This window comes from Coregonus lavaretus (assembly GCF_964263955.1).
Source record: "Coregonus lavaretus genome assembly, chromosome: 11".
NCBI lineage: Eukaryota > Metazoa > Chordata > Actinopteri > Salmoniformes > Salmonidae > Coregonus > Coregonus lavaretus.
In genome coordinates, this window is record NC_139998.1 from 17,424,975 (window position 1) to 17,450,135 (window position 25,161).

A 25,161-nucleotide genomic window follows, 5' to 3' on the forward strand; every position below is an offset into this window, starting at 1 on the left:
ATAAGTGCCTTAGGCAGGCCCGAGGTCAGTCACAACCATCGAAGGTCATACCACCAATTAGCAGGCCTCGCTCACTACTCTGGGCTTCCCTACATAACATCCCTTCACGTTTGACATTGGAGCTGGTAGCAGTGGTGTAGTGAGACAGAGAGAGATCAGACAGATTGGGTGGGGGCTGGGTGGCTTCACAATCACTTACAACAGTCAACCTTGGACGCTTTCCTACACTCGGGCATTAGTCACAATCAACTACAGGCACGGGATCCTCCCTCCACCTGGACTGGCTAACCTCTCGTGCTCCCTTTCCTCATAAATCCAGCCTGTCTGTCCTCATAATGTACCTTGGTCATTCTACCAATTCGGGCTTTTTTTTAATGCAGTTGATTTCACATAGTTTTAACATTTTGTCATAAAGAGCACATGTTGAACTTCATAAAAAGTGAAAAGGGGTTGACAGAGGGACATATCAAAATGCTGAATTTTGGGACTTTAGCAAGTCTTTATTCATATAAAAAAATCGGATTTATTGAATTCTCCATGTGGTCTATATTAAAGGGCACTTCATTTAATATAACAGGCTTTTAAGATTCTATATTGGTGCATAGTTTCTACTTAAGAGACTGTGTCGCTGCAAGGACGCACACAGGGAGCCACTTACCATTGTTTTTACCCACCTAGTTTTTACCCACCGAGTCCTCACAATGCACCCTCTCACACAACAGGAACTGTGGCCATAGAGATAAAATTACTAGAACGGCAAAACCATGTTTTCCTGCTCTACTCCTATGGGTACACTCAATATGGCCGCCGGTCCACCTGTCACAGACCCATTGACATGAATTGGAAAGCCTGTTGTAGTAATTATATTTATATGGCTGTGGCCTCATGATCTGGGAGATCTATCTGCATTTTATCCACTCAGCATAAAGACATATGTGACCTTTCACAGCATTTCCAGTTGACATTTACATTTTCAATTTTTAATCGGGGACCATCCCCCCGGCTCACTCCTCCCAGTGGTTGGTTATGTATTATTAAGGTGATTGAGGCACATACTGAGCTGAGGCTCGCTCAGTCTCTCTCTTTCTCAGTCACACAGCAAGTTAGTTGTTTGTTTTACTGCTGTATTTCTGAGGGAAGGAACAAAGGCTCCTGTGTCCTTTTGAATAGGACGCCCATCGGGTGGCCAATCTAATGTGCCGCTCCGGAGGGATCGAACGCTCCGTGATCTGCTCAAACGAGTGTCCCTCGCATTGAGGCTTCATGGACTCATCTCTCTGTCCATCCTCCAACTTTCACAGCAGCTCTCCTCCTTATGTTTGTTATGATAGAGTCTCTACTTTTAGTCAGGCTGTCAGGATCAGGCCCCTGGCAAGGCAACACATTCTTTATGGTAGAATCTCAATACTTTCAACTCAGCAACCTTTTGTGCTGAGCTAAGGTACTGACATACTTATTACAGGAGGTTTTCCGTTAGCGCCTCCTGATTTTTAACAACCAGGATATTTTCCCATCCATTTCAGGTCTTAAAAGGTTATGGAGACCCCCTGAAGCCCCCTGTATATACAAAGGAGTATCTCCCGTCAACTCTAGCCTACACAAACACAGGCCACACAGCTCGCCCAATGGAAATGTCTCAGGTTAATGAGAGTGATCCTCCACTCAACACACTGCCCCTGGGGGCGTTTGATGGGGGTTTGACGGCCTGAACTCTGTGACTGGTCCCAGGTTTATACAGTATATCCAGAGTTCCAGACCCTGTAGGATTCATTAAGATGGAGACGTCTCTCGACGCCACCATCATCAGCAGACAGGAGTTTACCCCTCAGGCTCTGCCCCAGTGGGCCAGCTCCCCATCACAATTCCTTCACATAACCATCACACAACCCTCTTAGACCCACTCTCATACACACTCTTATATACAGTGAGGGAAAAAAGTATTTGATCCCCTGCTGATTTTGTATGTTTGCCCACTGACAAAGAAATGATCAGTCTATAATTTTAATGGTAGGTTTATTTGAACAGTGAGAGACAGAATAACAACAACAAAATCCAGAAAAACGCATGTCAAAAATGTTATAAATTGATTTGCATTTTAATGAGTGAAATAAGTATTTGACCCCCTCTCAATCAGAAAGATTTCTGGCTCCCAGGTGTCTTTTATACAGGTAACGAGCTGAGATTTGGAGCACACTCTTAAAGGGAGTGCTCCTAATCTCAGCTTGTTACCTGTATAAAAGACACCTGTCCACAGAAGCAATCAATCAATCAGATTCCAAACTCTCCACCATGGCCAAAACCAAAGAGCTCTCCAAGGATGTCAGGGACAAGATTGTAGACCTACACAAGGCCAAGCAGCTTGGTGAGAAGGTGACAACAGTTGGTGCGACTATTCGCAAATGGAAGAAACACAAAATAACTGTCAATCTTCCTCGGCCTGGGGCTCCATGCAAGATCTCACCTCGTGGAGTTGCAATGATCATGAGAACGGTGGGGAATCAGCCCAGAGGATCTTGTCAATGATCTCAAGGCAGCTGGGACCATAGTCACCAAGAAAACAATTGGTAACACACTACGCCGTGAAGGACTGAAATCCTGCAGTGCCCACAAGGTCCCCCTGCTCAAGAAAGCAAATAAACAGGCCCGTCTGAAGTTTGCCAATGAACATCTGAATGATTCAGAGGAGAACTGGGTGAAAGTGTTGTGGTCAGATGAGACCAAAATGGAGCTCTTTGGCATCAACTCAACTCGCCGTGTTTGGAGGAGGAGGAATGCTGCCTATGACCCCAAGAACACCATCCCCACCGTCAAACATGGAGGTGGAAACATTATGCTTTGGGGGTGTTTTTCTGCTAAGGGGACAGGACAACTTCACTGCATCAAAGGGACGATGGACGGGGCCATGTACCGTCAAATCTTGGGTGAGAACCTCCTTCCCTCAGCCAGGGCATTGAAAATGGGTCGTGGATGGGTATTCCAGCATGAAAATGACCCAAAACACACGGCCAAGGCAACAAAGGAGTGGCTCAAGAAGAAGCTCATTAAGGTCCTGGAGTGGCCTAGCCAGTCTCCAGACCTTAATCCCATAGAAAATCTGTGGAGGGAGATGGTCGAGTTGCCAAACGTCAGCCTCGAAACCTTAATGACTTGGAGTAGATCTGCAAAGAGGAGTGGGTCAAAATCCCTCCTGAGATGTGTGCAAACCTGGTGGCCAACTACAAGAAACGTCTGACCTCTGTGATTAACAACAAGGGCTTTGCCACCAAGTACTAAGTAATGTTTTGCAGAGGGGTCAAATACTTATTTCCCTCATTAAAATGCAAATCAATTTATAACATTTTTGACATGCGTTTTTCTGGATTTTTTTGTTGTTATTCTGTCTCTCACTGTTCAAATAAACCTACCATTAAAATTATATACTGATCATGTCTTTGTCAGTGGGCAAACGTACAAAATCAGCAGGGGATCACATACTTCTTTCCCTCACTGTACACTACCAACCCTCTTAGACCACCAGTGTGGAAGACACTTTCTCCAGCATTTGTTTCTTTCTTACTGTATGTTCTGTAAAGTTACACTTTGATGGGGCTCTTAAATGAGGGTATCGTTGATGTTGAGAGAGGTGGACAGAGCCATTTGTCATCTCTGGATGTAAGCCGGCTTGTTCTTTAAGTGCTCATCGCTTAGAGTTATTGAAGGCGCTATTTGTCAATCCAATTAACCAACTAATTTAACTTGGGGGTACACTGTATGTGTGATTCATGATTTGTTTTGTCTAATTCTCTTCAGAAATAAGAGTCCAGGGTCGCCTGTGTTCCTGTGTTGGGGCTACAGGTTTGCAGGTTTGTTAGTGCACAGTACACGGCTCCATATATCGCTGACAGGCGTTAATGTGTTCAGGAGCACTGATGCAAACACAAGGAAGGAGGAAGGGATGGAGGTGCTTACCACGGCGTCTAACCATATTTCACCTCATTGTAATTTTTTTATTCACGACAAGATTGCATTGGATATTTAATTCTATTAGGAGGAGGGAAAATGTCACTACCTACCTCCCTGCTGATATTTCACTGGGGCCGGGCTGGCATGGCGGGTTGCAGCACAGCAGTGTCTGTCCACATCATAGTATTAGGCTATGTCTCAAATGACAAGAGCCCATGAGGTTCTAGTCAAACGTAGTGCACTATATAGGGAAAAGGTTGCCATTTGGGATGTACCCAGTGTCTGTGCTGTCTGCTCTTACCACTCATGGATGGGCGGAACATCCATAGACAGAACCCAGGCAACTCTGCCAATCAGGCCGTTCCATAAACACTGCGGTGCATTAATGGAGTGAATGCTAGATCTGAGAGACATTCAACGAGGCCCTGCAGAGTGAGTCAGTCTCTTTAAGGGGCAGTGGACTGTAGAGGAATTCCAGCCCTGGGGAACTGCTCCCCCTAGAGGGGTGCTGTATCCCTACAGTGTTATAAGCCTAGACTACATTCAGTGTGTATGTGTGTGTGTGTGTGTGTGTGTGTGTGGGGGGGGGGGGGGGGGTTGTGTGTGTGTGTGTGTGTGTGTGTGCATAATCATGTGTGTGGGTGCGTGTGTGTGTGTGTGTGTGTGTAATTCTGTGTTTGTTCTGTGCCAGTAAGCTGCTCAGACCTGCAGAACGCATTTCTGCTCCTAATCTCCCGTGGAGTTCTTATTGCCTTAACAGAATTAGTTAATGTTCCGTAATAGTTGTAAATGCTCTTGTTTTGTGGGTGTTTGGGATGGATGGATACCTTCTCTCCTTCTCTGGTGCGTAAATGGAGGTCAGCCTACTGACACAGCCTTTCTGAGGATATTTTTATGGTCCCTTAGCTTGGATTTGTACTTTGTGAAGACTATGAAGACACATTTTCTCTGGGAATATAGAATTTTGTATTATGTGTGAATATGTATGCTCGTTTCGGTACTGCAAAGAAAATGTGAGACTCTTGTTTTCTGCCGACTCCAATTCATCCTGAACAGATATTTATTTGTGATGAGTCTATTTCCTACCTGACTTACCTGGTTTCCTCTCTTCTTATCTCTTGCGTTGCAGTTGTGTGGCTGTGGACTGCTCGGCGTGGGCATCTGGCTGTCTGTGTCCCAGGGCAGCTTTGCCACCTTCTCGCCCTCCTTCCCGTCGCTCTCCGCTGCCAACCTGGTCATCGCCCTCGGCACCATTGTCATGGTGACTGGCTTCCTGGGCTGTCTGGGCGCCATCAAGGAGAACAAGTGCCTGCTTCTGAGCGTGAGTTATGATCCCTCCCTGACTCTGGACCTATATGTTGGAGGGCCTAAATATAGTGTAGCCAACAGGCAAAGGGACTGCCTAGTAAACTACCTGTTGGGGCAGGCAGAAATGGCAGTGTGGAAGACCAGGAAACATGTAATGCAGGATGCACGGACCGCAGAGCTGTGCTGCTGGGGCTGGTGTGGGCTCGGCTGACACTTGAGCATGTACAGTATATGGGGGGCTGGTGAACCATCTGGAGGACTTTGTAGGGGTGTGGGGCGTCAGGGGGATTCTATACAGTGATCGGGGGGGGGGGGGGGGGGGCTTGGTTCTAACTTTCTAGGTCTGTTTAAATGAAGTAACGTTTGTGCTTTTAATTATGTAACTATTTTATCTCACACATACACACACACACACACACAGAGCCGTATTTGTATTACTCTCCAAATGGGTCGTCAGTAGAGCAGCCAGGCTAACGAGCTCAACGGGGAGATGAATCCTTAGTAAAAACCTCAGGGGTTCACAGAGAAAATTCTACCCGAGCGCCAGCCGCAGCGGGAGTCTCCCATTCTGAAAATGAACAGTAACCCATCAACTCTCCTCAATGGCCCTGGTCACAGCCTAATTGAAGGAATTGTCAGTGTGAGGCCATTTGTGTCACTTACATGCTTGAATTACGTAGCGCTCATAATGACACATCCATTGTATTGGTAAGGAAAAAATTGAGAGCGCTGAATTATTTAATACAAAGAATACTCTTGTTTGTCAAGACTCATGTTGTTCCTGAAAAAGGCTCAAGAGTTTTATCTCAAGTTTGATTTAATTAGCAAAGTTTGAAAAGATAACGCAAGTGTAGGTTTACATAACTGGACGTGAAACTTTTTAAATCAACTTAAAAATGAGAGTTGCAGAATATCAAACATCTCCAATCCCTTGGAGAAGCTAGCACACACATCAGTTAAGAGCATACCAAATCCTCCACATCAGCACAGCAGTAGGTATACACTACCTGCTTTAACAATTTTGTGAAGCACGGAGAGAGAGAGAGAGAGAGAGAGAGAGAGAGAGAGAAAGAGAGAGAAAGAGGGAGAGAGAGAGGGCCTGGATCTCAGCCAGAACACCACAGTGATAAATAATGAACTCTGATGTAAAAGTTTCAAACCATATCGCTGTTAAGTCATATCAGATTGAGCCAATGGCTATTTCATATTCGCCCAAACCTGGGATGTTTTGAACAGTCAGTCTTTCTATCTGTCAGTCTGTCTGGAAACATGGAAACATCAAAGTGAAGTTAGCCCTCCTGGGGGCAGCCAGATCTGAGGTACTGGTCTGACATATTATCTGTGAAGTTTTTCTGTGAACAAACTCTCTTTGGATTGGAAATATTTGAAATAGATAAAGGTCAGAGAACCTTTGCCATCAGGAAGCTCAAGCTAGGCTAGACAAGTTGAAAGAGCCCATCGCAAAATTCAAGGCAAGATTGAAATGTATGACACACTCGGCCGACATTGCAGACATGAAAGTGAGTGTGTGCATGCACAGACACACACGTGTACACACTCACACACATACACAAACACACTCACACACACACATCGTGTCTGTTTAAACAATCAGAGCACCAACCTTTTGTCTACACAATCTGTTCCTGAAACTTTCCACACCCGGAGGAAATATGACAATATGACTTTGTGGGACCTGCCAACAAAAGACAAAGGATTCAATGAAACAAACAAATGCTGAACTGGCCACCTAAAGATTCAATAAACAACTGTCTGTGCAGTTTTAACTGTGATCCCTTTTTCATATGGACCATGACCCAAATAATAAACCCAAAACAAACAGGGCAACATTTATAGAACTCTCCTCAAATTGCATTTCTGAATCTGCCGGTTGCTGCGCTCCCATGCTGTGAAGAAGGGGTAGAGTAAATATTTAGCTGAAGGAGTGAGGAGATGCTGGGTTACGTGGGAGATGAATCTGTGGAGGAATTAAACCTCCTCCTCGCATGTTCACTGGCCCTCAGGCACTCACTTTCTCTCCATCTCTCTCTCTCGTTCTCTGTCGTTCTCTCCCTCTGTATCTCTCTTTCTCTTTCTCTCTCTCCATCTCCCTCTCTTTCTCTCACCCCCTCCCTCTCTCTGTCTCTCTCTCGTTCTCTCCCTCTCTCTCTCTCTCGATCTCCTTCTCTCTCTCTTGCAGTTCTTCATTGTCTTGCTGATAATCCTGCTGGCAGAGCTGATACTACTCATCCTGTTCTTTGTGTATTCAGATAAGGTAAGGATACTTTAATGTCCCCTATGTTAACCTACGATATTGTATATTATATAATACCATGTTACACATATGAATGTAAATGTGCTGAACGACATCAGAATTCACTTACCATGTCATTACTTACCATTTATTGACATGAAAACGGACATGAAACATGCAGACCAGACATGCTGCTTATTTGCAAACACACATACACAAACACACACACTCCCCAAAAACCCCAAGACACAAATGGTGTCATGTACAGTACCAGTCAAAAGTTTGGACACACCTACTCATTCAAGGGTTTTTCTTTATTTTTACATTGTAGAATAATAGTGAAGACATCAAAACTATGAAATAACACATATGGAATCATGTAGTAACCAAAAAAGCATTAAACAAATTTATATTTGAGATTCTTCAAATAGCCACCCTTTGCCTTGATGACAGCTTTGCACACTCTTGGCATTCTCTCAACCAGCTTCACCTGGAATGCTTTTCCAACAATCTTGAAGGAGTTCCCACATATGCTGAGCACTTGTTGGCTGCTTTTCCTTCACTCTGCTGTCCGACTCATCCCAAGCCATCTCAATTGGGTTGAGGTTGGGGGATTGTGGAGGCCAGGTCATCTAATGCAGCACTCCATCACTCTCCTTCTTGGTAAAATAGCCCTTACACAGCCTGGAGGTGTGTTGGGTCATTGTCCTGTTGAAAAACAAATGATAGTCCCACTAAGCCCAAACCAGATGGGATGGTGTATCGCTGCAGAATGCTGTGGTAGCCATGCTGGTTAAGTGTGCCTTGAATTCTAAATATATCACAGACAGTGTCACCAGCAAAGCACCCCCACACCATAACACCTCCTCCTCCATGCTTTACGGTGGGAAATACACATGCGGAGATCATCCGTTCACCCACACCATGTCTCACAAAGACACGGCGGTTGGAACCAAAAATCTCAAATTTGGACTCCAGACCAAAATACAAATTTCCACCGGTCTAATGTCCATTGCTCGTGTTTCTTGGACCAAACAAGTCTCTTCTTCTTATTGGTGTCCTTTAGTAGTGGTTTCTTTGCAGCAATTCGAACATGAAGGCCTGATTCACACAGGCTCCTCTGAACAGTTGATGTTGAGATGTGTCTGTTACTTGAACTCTGTGAAGCATTTATTTGGGCTGCAATTTCTGAAGGTAACTCTGGGTCTTCCATTCCTGTGGCAGTCCTCATGAGAGCCAGTTTCAACATAGCGCTTGATGGTTTTTGCGACTGCACTTGAAGAAACTTTCAATGTTCTTGAAATGTTCTGTATTAACTGACCTTCATGTCTTAAAGTAATGATGGACTGTCGTTTCTCTTTGCTTATTTGAGCTGTTCTTGCCATAATATGGACTTGGTCTTTTACCAAATAGAGCTATCTTCTGTATACCCCCCTACCTTGTCACAACCCAACTGATTGGCTCAAACGTATTAAGGAGGAAAGAAATTCCACAAATTAACTTTTAGGAAGGCACACCTGTTAATTGAAATGCATTCCAGGTGACTACCTCATGAAGCTGGTTGAAAGAATGCCAAGAGTGTGCAAAGCTGTTATCAAGGAAAAGGGTGGCTATTTGAAGAATCTCAAATCTCAAATATATTTAGATTTGTTTAACCCTTTTTTTGTTACACCATGATTCCATATGTATTATTTCATAGTTTTGATGTCTTCACTATTATTCTACAATGTAAAAAATAGTAAAAATAAAGAAAAACCCTTGAATGAGTAGGTGTGTCCAAACTTTTGACTGGTAGTATACATAAGCACGGCCCAGTTGTTCCATGCTGAGAGTGTCCTCAATCTCCTCTTTCAAAGACACTTGTCTCACAGCGAGAGGTTAAGCGTCTTCACCCCACAGAGGTGACCCCCAGGGTCAAAAGGATCACAGGTCAGCCCACAAAATGCAGTCTCACCCCTGGTCAAATGGCTCAGTGTAATTAGTCCTTAGCTCTGTCTTAGCCCCACTCTCCCACTTACTCTGAGGCTTTAGATCAGCATTTCCCATGACCCCTAGGGCATGGGGTGGGATTTTGTGCTGCTATGTATGGCCAGGGTCTGAGAATCTGAGAACATTGGATGGCATATAAAGCTCAGGAGGTTATTGACAGCCATGGGTGAAGTCTTAAAATCAACCTATAAATGTCCCCAGATAGATGAAGCACCCAAGCCTGAGGCAAATGTTTTGTGTAGGTCAAATGGACCAGCAATAAAATTGTGAAATGGTCCTCTTTTTCCATGGACATTGTACAAGTTTGATTTTTATTCTTCTTTATATTCAAATTCTTTATTTCCTCCTGGAAATGAGGTTATTGCTCATTCATTTAGCAGTTAGCACCCAATTCATTCAGAGATTTGGATCTCTCCCTGTCTCCCATGCAGGCAGCAGGCACACACCATCACGAGTAAATATGTCTGCCGTCTATAATCGTTATCTTCGGATATCACCAGCTTAACATCATAACCCCAAACAATAACCTTTCCAAAGGATCTTATGGGAGAGTACTTGACTTGACACCAGTGCAGCAGTCTCAGATCTGTGAAGGTCAGTCAAAGTCAAAGAAGCCTGGGCTCGTATCCACGAGCGCTGATCTGGGATCAGTTTTGCCTTTTATATTGTAAAGGATGGAGAGGGGAACCTGGGCCCAAGAAGGAGTGCAAATATAGAATGAGGTCCACCCGTCCATGTAATCTAAAAGGCAAAGGCATTCCTACTTTGAAACACTTTATAAATACAGGCCCTGATCCTAGATCATCACTCCTATTTGGAGAGGCTTTGTAAATACGGGCCCTGATCCTAGATCAGCACTCCTATTTGGAGAGGCTTTGTAAATACGGGCCCTGACGTTTCGTGCTGTAAGGCCAACTTTAGGCTTTACTGTAAGAGTCGTCTCAAGGCAGGTTTATGAGTCCTCCATCTCCACAGATTAGTGTGTGTGTATCTCCACTTGCACATTAAAGTTAGATGAGGTGATGATAACACTGATGGCCTGAAATGTATCAATGAAATGTGAAGCTGTTACTGCAAATTGCTAGTTATTGAATGTGGCATTTCTCGCTCGCATTAGATCCGGAATGGTTCACCACAGGATCTTTTAGACTGTGTATTCAGATTACATGAGGCTACCAGGGTTGGGGTAAATTCTAATTTAATTTGAAATCCCAATTACATTTTAAAATTAACTCATGAAGTGGATAATTTGCGTTCAATTCAATTCGAATTTCAACAATCTTCAAGTTATGGAATTGGAATTGAATTGGAATAAGACTGTTTGGACTGTTTTAATTGGAATTTAATTGGAATTGTAAAAAACATGTACTTTTTTAAATTAAATTGAATTGGAATGCAATATTTGTACATTTAATGCACTTTGTATCAAATGCACTTAGTATCAAACATTGACTGAAGGATTTGTTTTAAATCATTTCAACTTTATATTTTATTTATATTTTTCCAGTATAGCTAGGCTGTCTGAACAGTGACATTATTAGCCTGAAAGCCTGAGGCAATTGAATTTGAATTTGTGGAATTGTTGGGGATAATGTTGAATTGGGAAATGAATTATTGGATAGTCACATCTATTATAGGCATTGGATGAAGCTCATTGTTCAATTCAAATCTCCCTAGCATCATATCTAAGCCAATATGACACCGATCTCGATGGAAATTCACAAATCAACTTGATTGGAGGTACACAACACACTCCCCCCCTTTCTACATGAGGCGTCCGTCTGTTACCGAGAACCACATGCCGGATTTTTTAACCCTTTGATGCGTACGATCACATTTTTGTGATCATTGTTGAGTGGTCCCTGCAGTGTACCATCGCAAATATGTGATTGGAACAGTAGCAACAGAATGTATGATGCAACAAACGCGTCTAAACAGCATTGTTGTCTAATAAAAGCATCTAAACAATGTTTTGTGCTGATGGAAAAAAAGGTCTTCACAACTTTATTCCTCAATTTCATATTTTATTGTAAAAGATAAATGCGAACTTCATCATCCAAGCATCACACGGAACACATCCACAGCCATACTCATTCCATAAACCAGTCTAAATAACAGGTTGCGCTGACAAAAAAACAAAACATAAGATAGCGACCTAACAGCTAGACTTGTTCACAATGTACTACATCTCTGGTGAGCACAAGGGAGAAATGTAACATTGTTTAGAAAAGAGATGCGTGTCGGCTAAGCTAACAGCAGCTACATTCTTTATGATGGCAGCCATGTTTGTTTATGTTTGGCAAGCGAAAACACCCTAATCCCAGAATGCCATTCACTATAAGTCAAAGTCAAAGTCATTGCCATATAAATATGAACTTAGTTTGGCCAATTTTCAGCATATTACAATTCTTTGATGTACTTGTTACAGTGTATACAAGAACTGTAGCACATGACTTGACAAGTCGTTTTCAGTTTTTGACAAATCACAAAGCAAATAAAATTATCACCTCACAGATCATCACCCCAAATACAAGCCTACTGCCTAGCCTAACCGTTGCGCGAAAGCTAAACAGGGTAGCCAGATATGGATGAAACCATTTTAGGGGGGTTTGTGGGGGTGCTTATTTAATTTGTGGGGGGTTTTCAAGTCCATGGGGGATAGAAATGGGGGAAGGCTTGTGGGCATGCGCCTGTCACAGAGAAATGCAAACACCAGCTGGTTGACAGAGCTCTAGGCCATCTCTATGTGCTTGTTGATGTCCTCCTCCCACTGGAGCACCTAACTACTCCACTGCGTGATGTCAGAGTAGACCACCGTTGTCCCAGGGAACATTCAGATTGACTACTTCCAAATCAGCTTGCATTGGACACACCGAGGTGGATGATTATGATATATTCCTGGTAACAGCTCGCCTTAGCGAGAGATAACTTTTCAGAACCCTTCCATTGAAAACAATTCATCCATATTTAGCCAGCTACATTGTGTAATCGCATAGTAAATATTTGCTTCAGTCTTTGTTTCCTTGCTCTTGCCAATTTCCTTTGAGCAATGATCAGTAGGGTTATGAGCTGGAATCTTATCAATAAATAAAAATCAATAAAACACACAACATTGTGAGGGTTCACAAGGAGAGCATGTGTTATGCTGTATTATAAACTGGGTGGTTCAAGCGCTGAATGCTGATTGGCTGAAAGAGCGTATACCATGGGTTTGACAAACATTCATTTTTACTTTTCTAATTACATTGGTAACCAGTTTATATTAGCAATAAGGCACCTCAGGGTTTTGTAATATATGCCCACGTTGCGTTGTGCATAAGAACAGCCCTTAGCCATGGTATATTAGCCATACAGTGGGGGAAAAAGTATTTAGTCAGCCACCAATTGTGCAAGTTCTCCCACTTAAAAAGATGAGAGAGGCCTGTAATTTTCATCATAGGTACAACGTCAACTATGACAGACAAAATGAGAAAAAAATTTTTTTCACATTGTAGGATTTTTAATGAATTTATTTGCAAATTATGGTGGAAAATAAGTATTTGGTCAATAACAAAAGTTTCTCAATACTTTGTGATATACCCTTTGTTGGCAATGACACAGGTCAAACGTTTTCTGTAAGTCTTCACAAGGTTTTCACACACTGTTGCTGGTATTTTGCCCCATTCCTCCATGCAGATCTCCTCTAGAGCAGTGATGTTTTGGGGCTGTCGCTGGGCAACACAGACTTTCAACTCCCTCCAAAGATTTTCTATGGGGTTGAGATCTGGAGACTGGCTAGGCCACTCCAGGACCTTGAAATGCTTCTTACGAAGCCACTCCTTCGTTGCCCAGGCGGTGTGTTTGGGATCATTGTCATGCTGAAAGACCCAGCCACGTTTCATCTTCAATGCCCTTGCTGATGGAAGGAGGTTTTCACTCAAAATCTCACGATACATGGCCCCATTCATTCTTTCCTTTACACGGATCAGTCGTCCTGGTCCCTTTGCAGAAAAACAGCCCCAAAGCATGATGTTTCCACCCCCATGCTTCACACTAGGTATGGTGTTCTTTGGATGCAACTCAGCATTCTTTGTCCTCCAAACACGACGAGTTGAGTTTTTACCAAAAAGTTCTATTTTGGTTTCATCTGACCATATGACATTCTCCCAATCCTCTTCTGGATCATCCAAATGCACTCTAGCAAACTTCAGACGGGCCTGGACTTGTACTGGCTTAAGCAGGGGGACACGTCTGGCACTGAAGGATTTGAGTCCCTGGCGGCGTAGTGTGTTACTGATGGTAGGCTTTGTTACTTTGGTCCCAGCTCTCTGCAGGTCATTCACTAGGTCCCCCCGTGTGGTTCTGGGATTTTTGCTCACCGTTCTTGTGATCATTTTGACCCCACGGGGTGAGATCTTGCGTGGAGCCCCAGATCGAGGGAGATTATCAGTGGTCTTGTATGTCTTCCATTTCCTAATAATTGCTCCCACAGTTGATTTCTTCAAACCAAGATTCAGTCTTCCCAGCCTGGTGCAGGTCTACAATTTTGTTTCTGGTGTCCTTTGACAGCTCTTTGGTCTTGGCCATAGTGGAGTTTGGAGTGTGACTGTTTGAGGTTGTGGACAGGTGTCTTTTATACTGATAACAAGTTCAAACAGGTGCCATTAATACAGGTAACGAGTGGAGGACAGAGGAGCCTCTTAAAGAAGAAGTTACAGGTCTGTGAGAGCCAGAAATCTTGCTTGTTTGTAGGTGACCAAATACTTATTTTCCACCATAATTTGCAAATAAATTCATTAAAAATCCTACAATGTGATTTTCTGGAATTTTTTTCCTCAATTTGTCTGTCATAGTTGACGTGTACCTATGATGAAAATTACAGGCTTCTCTCATCTTTTTAAGTGGGAGAACTTGCACAATTGGTGGCTGACTAAATACTTTTTTCCCCACTTTATACCACACCCTCTCGGGCATTATTGCTTAATTATAATATTGTATAATAATGTTACATAATCACCTTCCGGTGTAAAAACCATGGAAATGAAAAACTAAAAACTAAGTTTTAAGTGAGAATAGGCATTGGTCTGAAGCCGAAAAAGAAAGGAAATTCACATGAGCACCACAATGCCTACTCCACGCATTCTCAACCAAGATTTTCCAGCACACAGCTTTGACCTACTACAGTAGCTATGTTGGTATTGTACTTCAAACTATGTGTAGGCAGGTTGCTTAGGATTCAAACCTTCTCAAACAGTTTAATTCATACTCTTAGAGCAGGTGCTTCCACAATAATGTGATTTGTACCGCATGCAATATAAAGTATTGGATTCTTCACGCACCATGCTTTTATTAATTAAATGAAAGCAATCCATCAGGCTTGATTGAGCTGTTTTGTCTTGTAGTAATGTGGTACATGCCTGTATTTCCTTAAACCTTTATTTTAACAAAACATGTCATTGAATTTTTTATATTATAATAACATCCTTTTTTGGTCAGTAGGTGCCCAACATAACAATAGGTGTGTTGGACACATTAGCTCAGATAGATAAAGCCTGTCTGCATTCCTGATTTCTGCAGCTGTTAGCTTACCTGAGTAATATTGACATAAGCTCAGAACTACTTGTGTTTCAAACATGGTCCTGTTTTATCAATTACTGTGCTTATCGATGGACAGTTCATTAACTCTGTCAAAATAATGTGTAGCTTAATGTTATGTTTGTACTTATATTTCTTTTTGCAGTAAAGATGGTGATGCAACAATAATACACATTTACAATAGGCCTATATCTAAAAATATATACTTTTAATAGCAGGGTACTGTAAAGCCCATTATCCCTATGAAGAGTATGAACTTCCATTATCCCTCTGAAGAGTAAGAATTAGGCTGTTTGAGAAGGTTTGAATCCTAAGCGACCTGCCTACACATAAGCTGTGTTCGAATACTCATACTAACCACACTAACCATACTATTTGTGACGTAAATTGAGTATGTAGTATGCTTATTGGTCGTAGTATGGATATAGTTAGAATGCCAAAAGTTCCCGGATGTTGTACTAAATTTGCCAAAATACGAAGTATACAAGCAGTGGACACTATTTCCGTGCTTTTAGGGCCCATAATGCAATTCTTCAGAAAATGGGCGTGGTTTCAAAGCGTTTTCAAATCTGAACAAAATGGCGGAAAATATGCAGTCGAAGTCCAACGAGAGAGGATACAAATTCTTTGCTTTAACTAATTATGATAAATGTTAAGAAAACGTTGAGCAATGTAATAAAGTAATGACTTTTCAAATAAGTTACACGTTATGTTGGCTGACAATTTGTTAGCTACGCTATCCTTACAAACCGCATAGCATATCATTACAGCAGTATGTACCAGTATCCTAGTTAGCAACCTAACGTTAGTTGGCTAATAATACATTGAACTTGCCAGGCAGTATATTAACTATATGCTATCTAACTAACTACCCAACGTTTATTGACCTGATTATTCACGTCATTCTTAGCTAAGTGGTATAGTCGTTGTGCATTCTCAATGGACATAGTTAATTCTGGCTATCTACTCAGATTTCAGAGCACTCTTGTCTGAGTGCGCCAGAGCGCAGAATAACTGATTAATTTACGAACGCTCAACACCTGTTGAATATGGCCGGTGTCAGTAAACGTCGGCAAAAAAGCATAATTAAATTGTTGCCAGCTGCAGTTACAGTCACCAACGCTCTGGATAACATAAAAACAGCCTAACCAGCTCTGCTAGGGCGAGTAAAATGGTCAGAGTGAGGTGTTCTCTCATTTGTGTCTGGAAGTAGCTAGCAAGCTAGCCAACGTTAGCCAGTTAGCTTGGGTGCTTGACTGCCATTGTGAGGCCAGAAGGCTCGGATCAACCCTACTCCTCGGCCAGAGCGTCCAGTGTGTGCGCGCTGAATGCTCCGAGAGCGAAACGCTCTGAATTTACGAACAGACAATCTGACAATGCTCTGAAATTACGAACGCCCAGAGGGCAATCTGAGCGCCCTCTGGCACTCCAGATTGAATTTACGAACGCACCCTCAGACAAGAGCGCTCTGAAATTGAAATAGATAGCCAGAATTGACGAACACACCCTGAATTTACGAACGCACCCGAACACACCCAAAATCGTAAAATGTCTAGCTAGTAATTTGTTATACTAACAAGCTAGCAAGAGGTTGCATAGAAACAGCGTCAACATACCGGTAGGTAGGCGAAGCGCTAGTCCACTCAACTGAATGGATACTGTTGGTTTACAGTATACTTAAAATGAACTAATAGTATATGTAGTATATACTCATTAAGTATGTAGTATACAGTATGTTAGTATGGGTATTCGAACACAGCTATAGTTTGAAGTACAATACTAACATAGCTACTCTAGTAGGTCAAAGCTGTGTGCTGGAAAAAATTGGTAGAGCATGGGTGGAATAGGCATTGTGGTGCTCATGTGAAATCCCTTTCTTTTTCGGCTTCAGACCAATGGCTATTCTCACTTAAAACGTAGTTTTTTTTAATCTAACATTGGAATTGAGAATAATTTAATTATCTCTGAATTCAAAGACTTACCTGGAATTTTAATTGAATTAAATTGAATTTACAGGGAGAGGAAATGGAATTATAATTGAATTTGTGGAATTAACCCCAGCCCTGAACGTATTGGTTTCTCTCTCCATCTCTCTCACTCACTCACTCACTCACTCACTCACTCTCTCTCTCTCTCTCAACCCCCCCCTCGCTCTCATTCTCTATATGATATGCTGTGTTAGGCTCTCCCCATCCCTACGAGCTCCGATCAGAGGAATCATTAATTTACCAAGGCTATTTGATCTGGAAATCACAAGGCATGTATTAAGTCTGATAGATGATATACAGACACTTTGGCAGCATTTGGCAGTCTATCAATAGAGGCTCCAAAATTGATATTTTTATATTATTAAATCATTATAATCTAATGTTCATGAAGCTCTTAGAGCTTCTTGGAATATGTCAATTTACTGGAGTATGGGAGTACCTTTCTAGCCTGGAATCTAACTGATATGCTACATTTCACCATTGAAACATAGCATATCAGTTTGGATTTCAGGCTAATATCTTCCCCTCCTCCCACGGTTGCTCTGCAGTGGAAGTCTTGCCTCCAGGTATGGCAAAGACTCAAGTACGCGTCTTTCCACTGCGGTGTTCAATAAGCAAGCATAGGCTTAATCTCTGATGAAACTACAGTATACTGACCCACCATCTGACTACAGCAGATGGCAAGGCCAGAGACCAGATTACACACATCCATCTTTAGCGATGTGACCTCATTCTGGGCGAGCAATTTTTTTTTTTCAATATATTTTTTTAAAACATTTCAAATGTACAATTGCAGCAGTATTTTCTTTTTATTTTTAAGAACAGTGACAACCACCCTCCCCACCCACCCCAATCCCACCCTCATTTCCATCCCAGGGGGAAATACAATTTAAAAATACTATTAATATAAGGTGCATACATGTTGGATCATGGTTTAAGATTACAGTGAATGTCTTTATATCATAAATGAAACAGTAAATATATGGTCTATAAGTAAAAGATACACATCTGCATAAAAGTAAACTATTTGGGGCGATCTACTCTACGCTAACGGCTATGTTAGCCAGCTCATTTAGGGAAAGGGAGGATGGAGAATCAGCCAGGACAGGGCAGTGGTCGAGCACTAGAGGGGGTTCAGGCGTGATTAGAGGTTTGGCTGCTCCTGTTTGCACTTGCTAGAAGACCACAACAGCATTTTAAAGCCAAAGAAGCCAAAGAACCCTAACAACACAAGCTGATTAATATAAAGCTACTCTAATCTCCCAGGGTTCCCTCTATAGACTGTAGAGTGGTACAGGTCAGGGGTCAGCTCTGGCTGCAGGGGGTCCTGGCTGTGGGCCGATACACACGGCAAGAGAGTGTAATTGAGGGTGGACGGTGGATAAATAATGCATGGGTGGGGATTTAGAGTACAGTACTGTAACTCTCCCGATTGATACCAGAGGGCTCACAACCCCAAACACATTAAAATGCTGTTGTGGTCTTCAAGCAGGAGCATCCAAACCCTTTTCAATTGCTCCTTGTCCCAGTCCGTAATCCCAACATGTTTCAAGCTGACCAACATTATCCCTGTTCCCAAGAACTCCAAGGTAACCTTCCTAAATGACTATTGCCGTGTAGCACTCACTTCTGTAACTAATTATGAAGTGCTTTGAAAGGCTGGTCATGACACACATCAACACCATCATCCCAGACACCCTTGACCCACTCTAATTCGCATACCGCCCCAACAGAGCCACAGATGACGCAATCTCAATTGCACTTCACACTGCCCTCTCCCAACTGGACAAGAGGGAAAATAGTGTGAGAATGCTGTTCATAGACTACAGCTCAGCGTTTAACGCCATAGTCCCCTCTAACCTCATCACCAAGCTCGGGACCCTGGGATTGAACACCTCCCTCTGCAACAGACTTCCTGACGGGGCGGGCCCCAGGTGGTGAGGGTAGGCAACAACACCTCCGCTACCCTGACCCTCAACACGAGGCCCCTCAGAGGTGCATGCTTAGTCACCTCCTGTACTCCCTGTTCATCTATGATTGCGTGGCCACGCACGACTCCAACACCATCATCAAGTTTGCTGACGACACAACAGTGGTAGGCCTGATCACCGACGGCGATGAGACAGCCTACAGAGAGGAGGTCAGAGACTTGACAGTGTGTTGCCAGGACAACAACCTCTCCCTCAACGTCAGTAAGACCAAGGAGCTGATTGTGGACTACAGGAGAAAGAGGGGAGAGCACACCCCCATCCACATCGACAGGGCTGTAGTGGAGCTGGTCGAAAGCTTCAAGTTCCTTGGTGTCCACATAACTAAGGACTTAACATGGTCCATACACACCTGCACAGACGTGAAGAGGGCATGACAGCACCTTTTCCACCTCAGGAGGCTGAAAAGATTTGGCATGGGATCCTCAAAAAGTTCTACAGCTGCACCATCGAAAGCATCTTGACTGGCTGCATCACTTCTTGGTATGGCAAATGCACCACACTCGACCACAAAGCGCTACAGAGGGTATATCACTGGGGGCGAGCTGCCTGCCATCCAGGACCACTATATTAGGCGATGCCAGAGGAAGACCCGAAAAATTACCAATGAGTCCAGCCACCCAAGCCATAGACTGTTCCCTCTGATGGCGTCCGGCAAATGGTACCAGAGCATTGGCTCTCGGACCAACAGGCTCCGAGACCGCTTCTAACCCCAAGCCATTAGACTGCTAAATAGTCATAAGACTGCTAAATAGTTAATTCATGGACTACACTTTCCTCTGGCTGGCTAGCATAGCCATTAGCATTAGCATTAGCGTAGAGGAGGTATTTTTATGTGGACTGGTGAGGGAGGGGCATAGATAGGGCGGGGCCCTGAGACCAGTTCCAAACCATGTGACAGATATGGGATGGGACACAGCCTGGCTGATTGTCTTACTATATGTGAGGACTGGCAAGGGACACTTGGTGAGGCACTGGGACAGGTTCTAATCATACAGTAGGACCCAATCTGGTGACAAGTGTCTCATGTACAGCATGTAAGTGAGCACTGGCAAGGGGACGCTCAGTCCCAATTCAACCCATGTGACTGATACCATGGGAGACCCAGCCTGGCTGAGTGTTGTTGTGCCAGCTCTTAGCATTGTCACCCATGCCTGTCTGTCTGTGTCCTAGAGTGTCCCAGGTGGTGTAGCGGTGTCTCAGTAGCAGACCTGGGTTCAAACACTATTTGAAATCATTTTTAAAACTTTAGCTGGACTTGATCGAACTTGCCTGTCTCAACGGAACCAATAGAATAGTAACAAAAGTGAAAAACCTGACAATCTGGCAATTAATGGCAGGCTAGAGCGAACGCTAAAAGTATTTGAAAAATTCGGAATATTATTTGAACCCAGGTCTGCTCCGTAGCAGCCCTGGCCAGGTAGCGGGTGTTCAGTGACCTGTGGATAGAGCATACAGGAGCAGGTCAGGAGGAACAGGTAGAGGGGATTACGGTACGATTTAATAATAAGGATTTGAAAGTGTGGAGCTCTAAGAAATGTTGTCTGATCACAGTTCTCCCTCAGTGAGCATTAAGACACCTCAAGGCCACAGTAAGCTGTAAGATGTGTGGTAAATACATAAAAAGCTGTTGTAAGCTATTTTCGTACCTCTTTTTAGCTGAATGTAACCTTATTTGTCCAGGTTTAGCTAGCTACAGTATATGTCATGTAGAGTTTTAAATTATTGTTTTCAATGACAACCTGGTGAAATGACTTGGAAAAAGGTGATGTTGTGTGTGTGGGAGCTATCTTTTCTACAAAGAAGTCAATTCTGGGCCTGTAATTCCCTGCACCACAAATGAGAAAAGCAGGGCATGTAAACATGTCACTTCTAAAAGAGAAAACAAAATTGGCAATATACTCTCAAGTGATCCACCTACAGTCGTGGTCAAAAGTTTTGAGAATGACACAAGTATTGGTCTTCACAAAGTTCGCTGCTTCAGTGTTATGAGATATTTTTGTCAGATGTTACTATGGTATACTGAAGTATAATTACAAGCATTTCATAAGTGTCAAAGGCTTTTATTGACAATTACATTACGTTTATGCAAAGAGTCAATATTTGCAGTGTTGACCCTTCTTTTTCAAGACCTCTGCAATCTGCCCTGGCATGCTGTCAATTAACTTCTGGGCCACATCCTGACTGATGGCAGCCCATTCTTGCATAATCAATGCTTGGAGTTTGTCAGAATTTGTGGGGTTTTGTTTGTCCACCCGCCTCTTGAGGATCGACCACAAGTTCTCAATGGGATTAAGGTCTGGGGAGTTTCCTGGCCATGGACCCAAAATGTCGATGTTTTATTCCCCAAGCCACTTAGTTATCACTTTTGCCTTATGGCAATGTGCTTCATCATGCTGGAAAAGTCATTGGTTGTCACCAAACTGTTCTTGGATGGTTGGGAGAAGTTGCTCTCGGAGGATGTGTTGGTACCATTCTTTATTCATGGCTGTGTTCTTAGGCAAAATTGTGAGTGAGCCCACTCCCTTGGCTGAGAAGCAACCCCACACATGAATGGTCTCAGGATGCTTTACTGTTGGCATGACACAGGACTGATGGTAGCGCTCACCTTGTCTTTTCCGGATGCCCCAAACAATCGGAAAGGGGATTCATCAGAGAAAATGACTTTACCCCAGTCCTCAGCAGTCCAATCCCTGTACCTTTTGCAGAATATCAGTCTGTCCCTGATGTTTTTCCTGGAGAGAAGTGGCTTCTTTGCGGCCCTTCTTGACACCAGGCCATCCTTCAAAAGTCTTCGCCTCACTGTGCATGCAGATGCACTCACATCTGCCTGCTGCCATTCCTGAGCAAGCTCTGCACTGGTGGTGCCCCGATCCCGCAGCTGAATCAACTTTAGGAGACGGTCCTGGCGCTTGCTGGACTTTCTTGGGCGCCCTGACGCCTTCTTCACAACAATTGAACCTCTCTCCTTGAAGTTCTTGATGATCTGATAAATGGTTGATTTAGTTGTAATCTTACTAGCAGCAATATCCTTGCCTGTGAAGCCCTTTTTGTGCAAAGCAATGATGACGGCACGTGTTTCCTTGCAGGTAACCATGGTTAACAGAGGAAGAACAATGATTTCAAGCACCACCCTCCTTTTAAAGCTTCCAGTCTGTTATTCTAAATCAATCAGCATGACAGAGTGATCTCCAGCCTTGTCCTCGTCAACACTCTCACCTGTGTTAACGAGAGAATCACTGACATGATGGCAGCTGGTCCTTTTGTGGCAGGGCTGAAATGCAGTGGAAATGTTTTTTGAAGATTAAGTTCATTTTCATGGCAAAGAGGGACTTTGCGATTAATTGCAATTTATCTGATCACTCTTCATGACATTCTGGAGTATATGCAAATTGCCATCATTAAAACTGAGGCAGCAGACTTTGTGAAAATTAGTATTTGTGTCATTCTCAAAACTTTTGACCACGACTGTACATAGGGATATGTAGGGGGTTCACAGCGAAGCTGTGAAACATATTGTTATTCTTAGATTTTTGGACCTATCAACTTGAAACTTTTTAGGGTCATCAAATACAGTACCATGATGAAACATGTTACGTTTTGCATTGATATCTTAAAAAATAAGAAACTATTAACAATTCACTTTTTTGACTATGTGATGCTAAGGCTTACAATAATCATAAAAAATATTCTTCTCATTAACTCAAAGTCAGATTCACTTCAAATTTGGACTTTGGTATTTGGACAATAGTCCCTAAAGAGTTTCAGAAAATAATGTTGATGCATTCAAAGATGGCCACACTATACCAGTAGATGCATATTAGCACATACGCTGGAATGTAGGCCCTTAACTTAGGTTGAGAAAGCTAAGGGATTGGTCAAAAGAGTGCTGAGTTATTGACAAATCAAAAATCTGATTTTGCGTGTCCATTTAAACCACTGTAAATCCACTCCACAATGCCCCATCATCTTGAAACGTGTCAAATTAAATCAAATCAATTTTTATTTGCCACATGCGCCGAATACAACAGGTGTAGACCTTACAGTGAAATGCTTACTTACAAGCCCTTCACCAACAATGCAGTTTTAAATAGAAAAAAATAGATAAGTAAAAAATAATTAAAGAGCAGCAGTAAAATACAATAACAGTAGGGAGGCTATATACAGGGGGTACCGGTACAGAGTCAATGTGCGCACCGGTTAGTCGAGGTAATTGAGGTAATATGTACATGTGGGTAGAGTTAAAGTGACTATGCATAGATAATAAACAGAGTAGCAGCAGCGTAAAAGAGGAGGTGGGGTGGGGGGAGACAATGCAAATAGTCCGGGTAGCCATGATTAGCTGTTCAGGAGACTTATGGCTTAGGGGTAGAAGCTGTTAAGAAGCCTTTTGGACCTAGACTTGGCGCTCCGGTACCGCTTGCCGTGCGGTAGCAGAGAGAACAGTCTATGACTAGGGTGGCTGGAGTCTTTGATACTTTTTAGGGCCTTCCTCTGACACCGCCTGGTATAAAGGTCCTGGATGGCACGAAGCTTGGCCCCAGTGATGTACTGGGCCGTACACACTACACTCTGTAGTGCCTTGCGGTCGGAGGCCGAGCAGTTGCCATACCAGGCGGTGATGCAATCAGTCAGGATGCTCTTGATGGTGCAGCTGTAGAACCTTTTGAGGATCTGAGGACCCATGCCAAATCTTTTCAGTCTCCTGAGGGGGAATAGTCTTTGTCGTGCCCTCTTCATGACTGTCTTGGTGTGTTTGGACCATGATAGTTTGTTGGTGATGTGGACACCAAGGAACTTGAAGCTCTCAACCTGTTCCACTACAGCCCCGTCGATGAGAATTGGGGCGTGCTCAGCCCTCTTTTTTTCCCTGTAGTCCACAATCATCTCCTTTGTCTTGATCATGTTGAGGGAGAGGTTGTTATCCTGGCACCACACGGCCAGGTCTCTGACCTCCTCCCTATAGGCTGTCTCATCATTATTGGTGATCAGGCCTACCACTGTTGTGTCATCGGCAAACGTAATGATGGTGTTGGAGTGTTGCCTGGCCATACAGTCATGAGTGAACAGGGAGTACAGGAGGGGACTGAACACGCACCCCTGAGGGGCCCCCGTGTTGAGGATCAGCTTGGCAGATGTGTTGTTACCTACCCTTACCACCTGGGGGCGGCCCGTCAGGAAGTCCAGGATCCAGTTGCAGAGGGAGGTGTTTAGTCCCAGGGTCCTTAGCTTAGTGATGAGCTTTGAGGGCACTATGGTGTTGAACGCTGAGCTGTAGTCAATGAATAGCATTCTCACGTAGGTGTTCCTCTTGTCCATGTGGGAAAGGGCAGTGTGGAGTGCAATAGAGATTGCATCATCTGTGGATCTGTTGGGGCGGTATGCAAATTGGAGTGGGTCTAGGGTTTCTGGGATAATGGTGTTGATGTGAGCCATGATCAGCCGTTCAAAGTGGTTCATGGCTACGTGAGTGCTACGGGTCAGTAGACATTTAGGCAGGTTATTTTAGTGTTCTTGGGCACAGGGACTACGGTGGTCTGCTTGAAACATGTTGGTATTACAGACTCAGTCAGGGACATGTTGAAAATGTCAGTGAAGACACTTGCCAATTGGTCAGCACATGCTCGGAGTACACGTCCTGGTAATCCGTCTGGCCCTGCGGCCTTGTGAATGTTGACCTGCTTAAAAGTCTTACTCATATTGGCTACGGAGAGCGTGATCACATAGTCATCCGGAACAGCTGATGCGCTCATGCATGCTTCAGTGTTTCTTGCCTCGAAGCGAGCATAAAAGGGATTTAGCTCATCTGGTAGGCTTGTGTCACTGGACAGCTCGCGGCTGTGCTTCCCTTTGTAGTCTGTAATAGTTTGCAAGCCCTGCCACATCCGACGAGTGTTGGAGCCAGTGTAGTACGATTCAATCTTAGTCCTGTGTTGACTCTTTGCCTGTTTGATGGTTAGTCGGAGGGCATAGCGGGATTTCTTATAAGCGTCCGGGTTAGAGTCCCGCTCTTTGAAAGCGGCAGCTCTACCCTTTAGCTCAGTGCGGATGTTGCCTGTAATCCATGGCTTCTGGTTGGGGTATGTGCGTACGGTCACTGTGGGGACGACGTCATTGA

General features: G+C 43.5%; 1 protein-coding gene across 2 annotated transcripts in view; it reads left to right on the forward strand.

Moving 5' to 3' along the window:
* Positions 1–25,161, forward strand: part of LOC311137064 (tetraspanin-9-like) — a gene marked incomplete at its 5' end in the record, with an annotated part of 327,548 nt that overhangs the window by 278,047 nt on the left and 24,340 nt on the right. For both annotated transcript variants that reach the window (XM_084171388.1, XM_084171387.1), the window contains 2 exons: positions 5,072–5,263; positions 7,451–7,525. In XM_084171388.1, coding sequence (XP_084027514.1) covers positions 5,072–5,263; positions 7,451–7,525 — 267 coding nt within the window. The remainder of the gene's footprint in view (positions 1–5,071; positions 5,264–7,450; positions 7,526–25,161) is intronic.